Raw genomic sequence first — 12,806 nt, forward strand, 5'->3', positions numbered from 1 at the left:
GAGCAGAGCAGAGTGGGCGTGAAACGGGAGGAAAGACACCTCCCGGGGGTGGGTGAGATGAAGGCCGTGGTCCTCGGACCTTCCTGAAGTGCTCCTGTGCCTCCAGCAGCTTCTTCTTGCGGGCGGCGGAGTTGGAGAGCAGCTGGTTCCAGCGCTTCATCAGAGCGGCGTGGCGAGCTTCGATGGCTTTGGACTGGACGTGTTTGGCCGCCAGCAGCTGGTCCTTCAGGGCCGTGATGTTGGTGATGCCTTCCTGCTGGAAGGCCTGCAGCCCGGCGTCGAAGGTCTCCTGCACACACAAAACAACGGAACGGCTATTATTACCACTGTCCAGGAAGCACCCTGGCCTCGCCCACTGAGCTGGGATCAGATCCAGCACCCCGAGCTGCTGGAACGAAGATGGATGGATCTGATCATGACATGACGTACAATGAAACTGAGGCGACGCTCCTCTCACAGAGCAGTACGGAGTGTCAATAGAAATAGACGGGAGGCAGAAGAAGCGCGTCGAGAGAAGTGAGGGGATGAAGCGTGCGGAGGAACTCGTACCTGCTTGGTGAGCAGGGTCTGCACGGAGGACAGGTCTCTGCCGTAGTCGTCAGTCTTCAGGCTGTTCTCCTTCTCTCCTGAACAGTTCAACGAACACGCGTTAGTGTCACGGCTCTGCTCAGTCAGCGGGAAAATAACGAAAATATTTGTGTTTCTACTGCTTTGATCAGCAATGCAGATTGTGAGTGATTGCAATCATTAGAATATGATGGTTAAAATGACTGAAGTTGCTCAATATGTGAAACTCTGCTGACTGACAGAACTTTGAAAATGTGACTTTCAATCAGGGGTTAGGGAATCCTGGTCCGGGAGGGCGGCAGCCCTGCATGTTTTCAATGTCTCCCAGCAGAAGGCTTGACAACGAGCCAATGATTGCTGTGTTGATGTGAGGACACATTGAAAGCGTGCAGGGCTGCGGGTTCCTCCACCCCTGCTTTAGATAAACATTATGGGAAAATGCTGCAATTTGCATGCCGAGCCACTAGAGAGAGTTGGTCATTTGACCAAACACCCATTTTCACACAGAACCGCAGGATGTAAAGCTGCCGGCTCGTCTCAATGACTCTGTTGCTGCTTGTTTTTGTTGTCGTTTTATCAATCAGCTCATTCATATCCAGGAGGACGTCTCCGTACCGATCCAGGACTCCACCACGTCGGCCTTCCAGTTGAACTGCAGGAAAGCGGAGTTTTCGTCCAGCTTGGCCTTCCTCTGGGCCGCCGCCCTCTCCAGCTCCGACACCTTGCCTTGCAGAGCCGACATCTTGGCGTTGATGTTGTCCACGTGGTGGTTGTTCTGTTGTGGAGACAGGCGCAAGAGACTCAGCAGTGCTTGGGGGACAGGGACGACCTCGGCGCTTCCCTGCCGGGAACAAACCCCCGTACCTTCCTGATCAGCTCGTCGCCGTTGGTGCACACGTCGTTCACCCGGTCCCTGTGCACCGTGAAGTCCGTCTCAAACGCCTCGTGCTTCTTCAGCAGCCCCTGGAACACACAATTCAGCAGTCACACTGGGAATTCCCAGCAGTCACACTGGGAATTCCCAGCAATGAGGTACACGAATGCGAGGGTTGCGGGGAAAGACGGCACCTGCACAGCGGCCAGGGTGTCTCCGTAGTCCTCGCTGCCCACCAGGTTCAACTTCTCATTGATCCACGCTTCTTCTTCCTCCACATTCGCTACAAACTGCTGGTACTCCAGCGATTCCTCCAGCCTCTGGCCCCTGGCGGTCCAACACACACCGTCACACACCACTCTGTGTACGTGTGTGTGTGTGTGTGTGTGTGTGTGTGTGTGTGTGTGTGTGTGTGTGTGTGTGTGTGTGTGTGTGACTCGACAAACCAACATCTACAGCAGACTCAATCTTATCAGCATTGGGTTGTTTGCTGCCGCCAATAATCGAGGTGGAATCAGCATTTGTTTTCGCCGACTCATCATTTTACCAAGTGATATAAATTCAAGTTTACAAGCTCTATTTCATAGTTTTAATCTCTGGTTTCATACTTTTTTTAATGTGAGGAGGATTGCGTTGCATCACTACAACAATAATTGTGTTGTGTTTTAACAAACGCAGGAAAAAGCCCTGCGATCTTCTGAGGCTCAACTTGAGCTTCGTCGCTGTGGAGCTGCAGGGCGCAGACCCACCTCGCTCCAGACAAGTCCTTCAGCTCCTTCCAGTGGTCCACAAACTGAGCGAGCCTCTGCTGGATCTCCTCCTGCCCGATGGTGTTGTCGTCAGACAGCTTCTTCCCCGTGTCCAGCACCGACTGGGAACACAAGAACACACATCCAGCAACTGGGACACGTGGGAAAACTCTGAGTTCCTCTCTCTCAGTCTCTCTCCAAACCTGGGAGTAACAGTCTGATCTGAACTTCCTGAGAAGAGTCTCATGGTGTGTGTGTATAACTGGAATAAAGCTCTGAGAAGGACTTCCACAATGTTGGCTAATTCTGCATTTTTTTTTCTCTTTTACATATTTTTGTGCACAATTTCAATTTCTGTCACTTTCTAAATCTTTAACTCAACTTCAGTTCTATCAGAACAAAACCCCCAAAACAAACTGGAACAAAGTGCTGGACAGCAGTGATAGTTCTAAACTCAAAAGACACAAAGAATAAAAAACAATGGATGCCATTGCTTATTCTATTTTGACTTAATATATTTTAGTTTAACAATTTCAACCATTAACCTCACTCTTTAGTATTTTTGTTGGATTACTGTGTATCTACCGTGATTTCTGGACTATTGAACGCACCAACAAATTTAAAAAGGAAAAAAAAAAAAAAAGAAACGTCGGAGTTACGTGATGCACCTGAACGCACCACCCATGTATCAGCGGCATGAAGCTTGTCAACCCATAAAAAGCCAAGTTGTCTGTGCAGGGTTCAAGGCATGTAAGAAGAAATAAAGTTGCTTTGTTATGGTTTAGAAGCCTCAGATGTGCAACTGTTCTTCACAAGTGGTTTCTACATTTTAAAAGCTGTAGAGTGTACGTGCGTTCGCCCCGTCTCCCAGTGTGGCTCAGTTTCAGAGGTGTGAGGCGGCGTCTACCTGAATGGCCGGTTCGTGGGCTCCCAGCTCCGCCTCCAGCCTCTTGTGCTTCTTCCTCAGATTCTGAACTCCCGTCAAATCACGTCCGTAGTCCTCCGAACTTACAAGTAACTTCTTCTCCCTGTGCAGGGGAAAAGTGTGAAAAGGGCGTTGTTGAAGAGTTTCTCCAGATCAGTTCATTCACAGTAAGAAGTGACCTGCCAGACCAGGGAGGAGGAAAACACTGGACTGGCTCAATGCCAACAACACGGAGACAGAAGGGTGACGGCGAAACAAGTCCTCCACGAAGGACCACGACTCCCACCACATGCAGGACACAAGGACTAAACTAAATGATCTAAACGCAAACATTCTCCAAAATCCACCACATTCCTCAGAATATCCGACTTCCTGTTGAGGTTTGGGTTTTGCCGCAAGCGTTTGTCTTGGCCCGTTACGTGTGTGTGCCGATTTTCCGTAGCTCTCGGCGACACGAGATTCTGAGGACGCCTTTTCCATAATTTGGCAGGTGGCGCCGTTGAGCAAATTTCACAAGTCACATGTGCAACTCCCCCAGATTATCAAACGGTTTGGCGGGCCTGACAAGTGTGCAAAGTTTCACAACAACGTCCTTCGAAAATGCGACGTCGTCAGTGCTGGCACCCCAGTGAGCGCTACCGAACAGGTCGTCTTACTTGATCCAAGACTCCTCGTCATCCAGGTCCCTGAAGAACTGATGCAGGCGGTGGGACTCGTTGAGTTTGGCACGCCGGCCGCCAGCCATGTTTTTGATCTTGGCGAAACGTCCGTTCACGGCGTCGCGCTTGTCCTTCACCTGAGACGTGTCGAAGGCGTTGCTGGCCATCAGGCTGTCGGCCTGCCCGTTCAGGTCCTTCAGACGGTCCTGCAGGGAGACCAGAGACACGCTCAGCCACATCATGACCCTCTGTCTCAGTCGCCACCCGTCCTCCTCTGACTAGAACACCTGGACTGTGTCATATGTAATGAAAATCCTTCTGATGGCTGCTGAGTCAGTCTGGTTATTAAAGAAAAAGTCACCGTCTCTCTTCATTTAGTCGACAATTCTTCACATCATAAACTTAATGTTTCACTTTCACATTGCAACGGTTTATCTTTAATGATGAAACTATTTTCATAAGAATTCTGATACAATAGTGCTTTTCTAAATGATGAAAATAGTTCATTCCTTTCTTAAAAAAACTAAGAATTATTGGGTCAAAATTTCACAACTACATAATATTCAATTAATGTAATGAAAGTCATCTTGGGAATCAATAAGATTAATATGATTAATCAAATATATTTATTTGATTAAGCTTTACAATATACATTAACAGTGGATTTCATGTTCAACTGTTATAAATCCAAGTTACAGAAGTGGAGGGCAGAATGAATTGAGTGCATAAATGAACAATTTAACAGTAAAATTGACACTTTAAAGCTCTTTGACTCATTTGCTCCACATCACAGCTTTTAATATCTAATCCAACATCCCTCAGATCTAACAAACCGAGTGAAATGACACTCCTATATTTCATATTAATTAAATAGCTTCTGTTAACATCTTGCTGCAATTGGCTGTTTTCGTCTCAGTGCTGTGAGGTGGAATAAAGAGAAAGTGCTTAGGGGACAACCACTTCCTGTGGTTTCCACCGATTCTCCCACTAGAGGGCGCCGTGGACAAACTGGGAACAACACCTCCCCTTATTGGACATCAGCTCTGTACAATACCTCCTGTGGATCAACTTGGACCCTCCGACATGTCAATCAGGCCTGGAAACACTCGTCTTTAACTGTTTTCTCACGAGTTCAATTCAGCTCCTTTTCCAATCATTTTAAATGTTCACTCTCACATTTTTAAATGTTGCTTTACTTTCTTATTTAGATTTTTCTTCTTCTTCTGCGTGTTAAAATCTTGCATACGATTATACATCAAAGCGGTTGAAGTGAAGGACTGTGACTGTGGTTCTGGCAGCCGCGGGTTGGGTGATGGTGACGTGGGTCTAAAATAAGAGCGGCGCCCTGAGAGGAGGGCGTCCCTGCAGGCCGCTGACCCACATGCACAGACCTGGATGGAAGCAGCTGCATACCTCGTGTGCAGAAATATCAGCCTCCAGCAGCTGGTGCTTCTTCAGCAGGTTGTTGACCGAGGCCAGGTCTTTACCGTAGTCCTCTGAAGCAAGAAGAGCTTCCACCTGAGGACAGGGAGCACAGTGTTTACAGCGCCTGCACACACACACACACACACACACACACACACACACACACACAATCACACAATCACACACACACACACACACACACACATGCACGTGTGCACACACACCTCAGACAGCCAGAAGTCAAAGTCTTTGATTCCCGTGTTGAAGTTCTGCTGCTTGTTGGCCTCTTTGAGTTTCTGGCTCTTCTCTGCCGATTTATTGACGAGGAACTGCCACTGTTCGTCCAGAGCACTGAGCCGCGTCTGCAAAGGGCACAGGTTTCACAGGAAGTTGCAACTCCAGATGCACAATACACCTTTTTAACAATAACTGGACCTCGTTTAAACACCTGTGTTTTTGTACACACTTTTGCTGTCATTTCAGCAAACAATCAATCCCTTAAACTGTTCAGAGTTAAAGTCTTTACAGCGGTGCAGCTCAGTCTGGACCAACGATTCCCAAGTGGAGAGATGGTGGAAAACATCTGTTATCACACGAACTCATGAAAATACACCTGCTGATTTCAAACACTGTTGACAAATTAGACTCACGTTATTGCCCAACTGCCCAAAGCCTTTGTTTGGTTGTGACCATTGTGTTCTTGACGGCAATATGCAAATAGTTGAATGTAAACAACCAAAATAAAACTCCATTCATTCATTGATCTAAAGGAACTTGGAACAGTGTTGGTAGCACCAGATCACAAGTATAAATAATTAAAATATTGAACGGATGTATGGAAGTTGGGTCACTTTTTTTTTAAAAGTCATGAAAAACTCTAAAACAATAAGATATATTACTGTCAAGATTACAATTTTGATTACAAACTCGATTTGAGTGTAAGATACTCCACCCCCCCACGGCCTTGTGGTGGGAGTGGGTGGGTTTCTCTTGGTTAACTTGTTCTGTGTGCAAATGAAAAACAACAACGCCACAGTGGATCCATTTGATCCAAAACAGTAAACGAAGGTTAAACGGCTTTTTAGTGAATGTGGAGACGATAAACCAAGTGGCTGTATTGGTCACAAAATAATGTTGAGAACACACAGTAGTGTTATTGCATTTTGACAGTGTCAATTAAACCTCGAGCAAGCTTCTTCCACTTTGAAACATTGTTTAGCGGATATAAGTAAAACTAGGAATCATGACGTTGTTTTATGAGGAGTTGAATTTCACTGATGAAAAGTATATCCAGGTCTACCTCACAAGACTTTAACCAGAGCTTTGATTGTAAATGGATTTCACTAATACAACACTTTTCCACACACCAGTGCAGGCAGCCGCCATGCAAAGACGTTCAGTCCATCCATTGGCATGTGGCCAGATGGGGACGTGAACCAGCAACCTTCAAAACGAGAGACGGCTGGCCGTGGCACCCGGCCCACAGCCGTCCAGTGTAAAGTCTCCCTCTCTACTCCCGTCGTCATGATTCCAGCCCTGACAGACGGGGACGGTACCTTGACTGCGTCCTCGCTGCCTGCACACGCTCCCCTCTGGATCAGGGAGTTCCCCGTGTCGATGACGCCGCGGATCCGGTCTGCGTTGGCGTGCAGCTCCGCCTCGAAGGCCTGATGTTTCTGATGCTTACTCTGACGACACACACACACACACACACACACACGCGCGGAGTTAGGAACAGCTCGTGGTGTTACTTCTCCCAATTATTCGTCGACTGAGACGTGTCATTTTGTGCTTATTGTTCAGCAATGTATTCATACTTACACTTATGTCAACAATCATCTATTTTCTCCTGCAGCGGACATGAAGCTTGTTTTTCTTTTTCTTTTTCTAAATTATGTGGTAGCTGATAAAATTGTGGTAGCTGATAAAATTGTGGTAGCTGATAAAATTGTGGAAACTGATAAAATTATGGTAGCTGATAAAATTATGGTAACTGATAAAATTATGGTAGCTGATAAAATTATGGTAGCTGATAAAATTATGGTAACTGATAAAATTATGGAAACTGATAAAATTATGGTAGCTGATAAAATTATGGTAGCTGATAAAATTATGGAAACTGATAAAATTATGGTAACTGGTAAAATTATGGTAACTGGTAAAATTATGGTAACTGATAAAATTATGGTAGCTGATAAAATTATGGTAACTGATAAAATTATGGAAACTGATAAAATTATGGTAACTGGTAAAATTATGGTAACTGATAAAATTATGGAAACTGATAAAATTATGGTAACTGGTAAAATTATGGTAACTGATAAAATTATGGAAACTGATAAAATTATGGTAACTGGTAAAATTATGGTAACTGATAAAATTATGGTAGCTGATAAAATTATGGAAACTGATAAAATTATGGTAGCTGATAAAATTATGGAAACTGATAAAATTATGTAGAGAATATAAAGAAAAAGACTTCAACGAGACAGTGACTTGCCAACAGCAACAAGCACACAGGACAGAACACGTGAAGACGAACAGTGTCCGTGACGCGTGAGAGAACACACAGAAGAGGAGTCTCTGCAAAGCTGCTTCCTGTTTGTATCTTCTGAGGCTGCCGCCAATTTCATGGCCGCTTTTACGGGTGCAACGACCTGCTACTCTCAGTCACACTCTGGATGCAAACATCTGAAGCAGCTTGAAGAAATTATATTAAAAAAAAAGTCTCCTCTGAAAAGTGACCAAAACGAAACACAAAAATGGAGGCGACACCCAACAGCCCAGGGACGTCCCAGGAGTGAAACATCCCGGGGCCTTCACATGGAGACGGACTGAGAATTCAGAGACAAGCTGGAGCTAAATTAAAGCCCAGGTGAAACAAAAAAAAAAAAAAAAAAAAAGAAGGTAGAGCTAAACAGTGGATGGTGAGGGACACACTGAAGATGGGCTGGTTTCTACGTGGGCTCTACATACACAGCACAGACGAGGACACATGGAGAAGAGATTGCTCGGGTGTTAGTGAGCTGACACACTACGCAAACTTACCAGCAGCTTGGACAGCTATATAAAAAAAAAAAAGAAGAACGAGAGTAGGAGAAAGATTCAGTCTCACTTCACACAGGACACAGGGAGGGATTCATTGCAGTTAAAGGGCAAGACAACAACAACAGTAGCGATCAGAAACGGGATTCCTTATCAAACACGTGCAATTCGGTAACGTCTGGACGACGACTTCTATTTAAACGAGGTTTCTGTTCATGCCTCTGTTAAAGGCCGGCTTTCCAAACAAGCACACACACTGCTTGTACCTGGATGTTGGTGGGATCTTTGTAGGACTCGTCAGTGGCAGTCTGCAGCTTCTCGCTGATCCACGCCTCGATCTCGTCCACGTCTCTGCTGAACTGCTGCAGCGTCTGAGACTCTCCCAGTTTGGAACGCTTCTCGATCATCTGGGCCTTCAGCCGCCGCCACCTTTCACACACACACACACACACACACACCACCAGTTTAGCTAGAAAATGAGCAAATACTAAAAAAAACAGAACAATACCTTGAGAGATTTCCCCCTCTGAAAACCCCGTATTGAAAACATGTTATGAATAAAACTCAAACGCTGTTGAGTAAACCCCGGCTTGCAGTACCAGCGTGTTGCACTAGATGGTGCAGTGAGCAATTAAGCTTTTTAAACTCCACAAACCAGGGCAGACCAGGGCCTGTGCTTTACATGATGTTCACATCATTTTGTTATTTTATCAATTCATCTTTTATTTGAAAAAGCATGAACATTTACAATTTTCAGTCCCTCAGCTCCATCCATCAACGCACTATAGTGGACCATTTTAAATCTTATTCATCATTCAAATGGCCACACTTTGCGGACGTGTCCTACCTGCCGAGGACCTCCTGGCGGCGGTTCAGGATCTCGGGTTTGGCGTAATGATCGGCTCCGATCAGCTGCTCAGCGAAGGACTGCAGAGCAGCGATCTTCTCCTCCTGTGGAGCAGAACCTGTTTAGACTTTTTTTCCCCCCTAAATTCCTGATGAAATGCTTGTTACAAAGTGAAACATGGCAGTGACCTGCACGTTGATGGCCTTGTCGAAGTCTTCGTGCTTCTTGATGAGGGCCTCCACGCTGTCCAGGGAGTCGCCCTTGTCGTCGCTGGCGAGGAAAGCTTCCCGAGCTGCCATCCAGTTCTCAGCCTGCTCACAGTCCCTGTTAAAGAGCTGCGGGGAGGGGGGGGGAGAAACACTGTGGTCACCAACTGCCCCCACTTCATACCTGCTCATGCCGACACAGGAAGAGCAGCCACCTGCAGCTCCAGGCACTGATCCAGCATCATGCGCCGCTGCACCCAGGCCTTCTCCAGGTCGGCACGCTCGCGGTCCAGAGCTTCCAGCTTCTGCTGGATCTCAGGACTGGCATAGTGGCCCCGAGCCAGCAGCTGCTGCCCGAATTGCTCAAAGGCCTGGAAGGTCCCGGCACGAGCGTCGATCTCTGTGCGGTGCTCCTACGGGGACAGGGGATGGAAGGAAGGCCCGTATTAGACATTCTAGAAAAGACACAGCTGAGAGGAAGTTAATTCAACCAGACACGAGCTTCAGATGTAAATGAAAGTAAGAAATGCACACTAAGGGGAGCGACGGTATATAGAGGTGGATAGAAAGGTAAATATCCAACTAAAAAAGCTTCTTGAAATGCAATTTGTGCAAAGAATTCAATTAAATATGAGCAATAATGAGTCTGATGGCAGCAGACAGACTGCGCTCAGTCCTGCAGAACAAGTTACCACACAAAGTGCTGTGTTGAAATGCTCTCACTGTATCGAGAGCTCTTCAATATAACCCATACAAGAAGTACTCCTGTCACAATTTGGCCCTCTGGGAGTGAGCATGGCATCTTGGTGGTCTGCATGTGTGAACAGAAAGAGACAAGGTCAAGGGTCACCTGGTGTCTTTCTAAAAGTGCCTCAGCTCCCGTCACGTCTTTGGCCAGCTCCTCTGAAGAAACAAGTCCTCTGATACCATTAATCCAGGACATGAGGTCTCTGCGTACACAGGAAGGATCACAGAGGAGTCAATACCACACGTACACATAACTGCACAGCCCTAACACCCACTCGTTCTGCTCCAGAACCAACAGGACAGGTCACCTGAAGTCAGACAGGAAGCGCTGCAGGTCGTGGGAGTTTCCCAGCTTGTCCTTGCGCTGGTCGGCCCGTCCCACCAGACTGCTCCAGGCCGTGTTCAGCTCCGTGCATTTCTCCTGGATGTCGTCCACGGCCTCGGGGTGGGACTGGATGAGGCGCTCCGCCGTCTCCCCGAGAGAGTTCACCTGTGTTGCAGAGACGGGGGGGGGGGGGGGGGTGTTAGACTCTAGGGAGGAGGATGATGATGATGTGGATATTCTTCAATCTGAGCAACAGCCAGACGGACCTTATCTCCCAGAGCGGCCAGATCTCGCTCGAAGCCCTCGTGTTTGCGCTGCAGAGCCTGGACGCTGGCCAGGTCATGGCCATAGTTGTCCGTGTTGAGCGCCTGGTTCTTCTCCTCGATCCACTCCTTTGTTTCGTCGGCATCCCTGAAGACCAATACCACAAACTCCATCAATTAAAAGGCCTGAACGCGTCTCTCCCAATGCTTTACTTATTTAACCAGGTCATGGTTTGACCATTTTTACAACTATTTTCTAAGTTAAGGGTTCATTTATAATTAGCCCAGAAGAAATTCTGAAAAATAATGGATCAATTAGGACACTAATTGACTGTGTTCACTTGAAGTGAGAGGCCCGGTTTTTCATGTGTTTGTGTTCATGAGGGGAAAAGGCTTGGCTCTTAATTCAGTTCAACTTCTCTAATGCAGCTTCCCCTCTTTATTCACCTGACATACTTTCAGCGCTCACAATGCATGTGACTTGTATTGGTTGTTTTTTACTCGTTTAATTTTTTACTATCCTCCAAAATCAACTGATCCAGACATGAAGATGAAACCTTTGATCAGTCGAAGCTTCCTTCAGCTTCTCCTTCCTACTTGAACCTCTGCTTGGTTCTTTTGTTCTCTTTAGTTTATTTGAAAGTTACTTCCTAGGTGCAGATTGTGTTGTGTGGCTTGGTTCTTCAAGGTACTGCCGAGACCTTTGATGATGTGTCTTGGTGCATCCGTGTTCTCTTCTGTGTGGTATGTTGTTCTTTGTTTGATGTGCATTGGATTTCGATCATTGCAATTCTGCTGAGATAAATCTGACTTTACATGCCCACATCTTATTTTCAATTTCACAGAAGTTCAACCACCCTTGACTCAGTTTGACAATAAGAAAAATTGAATTCTGTTGCTTTGATCAGTCTATTTTGAAAGAGATGTTAAGGAAGAGACAGGAAATGATGACGGTCACACTTCAAAACAAAGTAAAAGTATGGCGGATCATGTGTTATGTGTTCTAGAGGTTCAGATTCTCCACTTTTGAGCCGGTACCTGTGGAAGCGCTGCACTTCGTGGGCACTGCCCAGCATGTTGCTCCTGTCTTCAGCAAGCTGCTGCAGCGACCGCCAGCGATTGTTCAGCTCCTGCAGGAAAGACTCCATGTTCAAATGTGTAAAAAAAAAGCAGACAGGACCCCAAAGCGAGCACGGTTCATCTGTGGAATCTTTCTCTGGGCTGAGAGCTGGAATTTCACATGTGCACTGCAGAGCGGGATCAATTAAAGAGGTGTGTGGTGTGATCACTAAATTAACAGTGAGAAGAAGCTTAATCAAACACTGTGTGAAACATAACCATGGGAAATAAGACTATTTTGTGAGTGGATCTGACAGGCAGGCTGATGGACGGCGGACAATGCAGGCAGGATGCTCGGTACAAAACACACAGTGTGCAAACAAAGGAAACAACACAAAGTCAGCATGTGGCCAACATGCTGAAGACAGAACTCATGTAGTGTGCTGCCAGTCATTCACGCTACATGTCGTGCTGCGGAAACAGTTTCAACGTCACTCCCATGTTTCAAACTCATTTCAATACCAAGCAAAGAAAGCCTGAGTAAATACAAGACGTGGTTTTAAAATAACAGGATTCAATTCAAACAAAATTAACTAACCAAATAAATCTGATCCTGTGAGATGAAATAATTATCATTCCTTTAATGGGGGTAATGGGGCAAGTACGTCTCGACATAACGCAAAGTTTGCTTGGTTAGTTTGTTTTTTTTACCTTAATATATGAAGACATTTAACTGCATTTTGTTTTCACTCAGGTTATCTTTGCTATCAAAAGGTATTGATCTGAACAATGGAAGCATAACAGGAAAAGAAGCGAAAAGAAGAACTCTGTAAGAGGACAAATACTTCACAGCACAGTAACACAACATTAACAGGACATATACACACTCATATATACATATAAAATGTGCTACGAGAGAGGACAGTGCCAACACTGGACCAGGAGACAGCAGGACAGTGATGAACAGGTGAGCGTTGTCATCACAAAGCAGGGCGGGAGGAAACACTGAGAAGGAGGTGGGGAGCTGCTGGTTCATCTTACCTTGATGGTGTTAAAGTTAGCCGTGGTTTGAACAGCCAAGCGTATATTCTACAGTCAAAGGTAAACCAAACGTG

At 46.1% G+C, this 12,806-nt stretch overlaps 1 protein-coding gene across 3 annotated transcripts in view; it reads right to left on the reverse strand.

The window, feature by feature from the left end:
* The window catches only part of sptan1 (spectrin alpha, non-erythrocytic 1), a 43,204-nt gene that overhangs the window by 8,786 nt on the left and 21,612 nt on the right, over nucleotides 1-12,806 (reverse strand). The window contains exons 25-45 of one of the 3 annotated variants that reach the window (XM_080510076.1): nucleotides 12,733-12,780; nucleotides 11,671-11,762; nucleotides 10,636-10,780; nucleotides 10,353-10,534; nucleotides 10,148-10,247; nucleotides 9,513-9,710; nucleotides 9,280-9,426; nucleotides 9,092-9,195; nucleotides 8,511-8,673; nucleotides 8,248-8,262; nucleotides 6,756-6,887; nucleotides 5,424-5,561; nucleotides 5,188-5,292; nucleotides 3,772-3,980; nucleotides 3,098-3,218; nucleotides 2,191-2,312; nucleotides 1,636-1,768; nucleotides 1,432-1,530; nucleotides 1,183-1,342; nucleotides 550-626; nucleotides 80-289 (exon numbers count right to left, since the gene is read on the reverse strand). In XM_080510076.1, coding sequence (XP_080366202.1) covers nucleotides 80-289; nucleotides 550-626; nucleotides 1,183-1,342; nucleotides 1,432-1,530; nucleotides 1,636-1,768; nucleotides 2,191-2,312; nucleotides 3,098-3,218; nucleotides 3,772-3,980; nucleotides 5,188-5,292; nucleotides 5,424-5,561; nucleotides 6,756-6,887; nucleotides 8,248-8,262; nucleotides 8,511-8,673; nucleotides 9,092-9,195; nucleotides 9,280-9,426; nucleotides 9,513-9,710; nucleotides 10,148-10,247; nucleotides 10,353-10,534; nucleotides 10,636-10,780; nucleotides 11,671-11,762; nucleotides 12,733-12,780 — 2,700 coding nt within the window. Of the gene's footprint in view, nucleotides 1-79; nucleotides 290-549; nucleotides 627-1,182; nucleotides 1,343-1,431; nucleotides 1,531-1,635; nucleotides 1,769-2,190; nucleotides 2,313-3,097; nucleotides 3,219-3,771; nucleotides 3,981-5,187; nucleotides 5,293-5,423; nucleotides 5,562-6,755; nucleotides 6,888-8,247; nucleotides 8,263-8,495; nucleotides 8,674-9,091; nucleotides 9,196-9,279; nucleotides 9,427-9,512; nucleotides 9,711-10,147; nucleotides 10,248-10,352; nucleotides 10,535-10,635; nucleotides 10,781-11,670; nucleotides 11,763-12,732; nucleotides 12,781-12,806 lie in introns of all 3 variants that reach the window. The other 2 variants (XM_080510075.1, XM_080510077.1) reach the window with 2 other exon arrangements.

Source organism: Blennius ocellaris (genome assembly GCF_963422515.1).
Source record: "Blennius ocellaris genome assembly, chromosome: 15".
NCBI lineage: Eukaryota > Metazoa > Chordata > Actinopteri > Blenniiformes > Blenniidae > Blennius > Blennius ocellaris.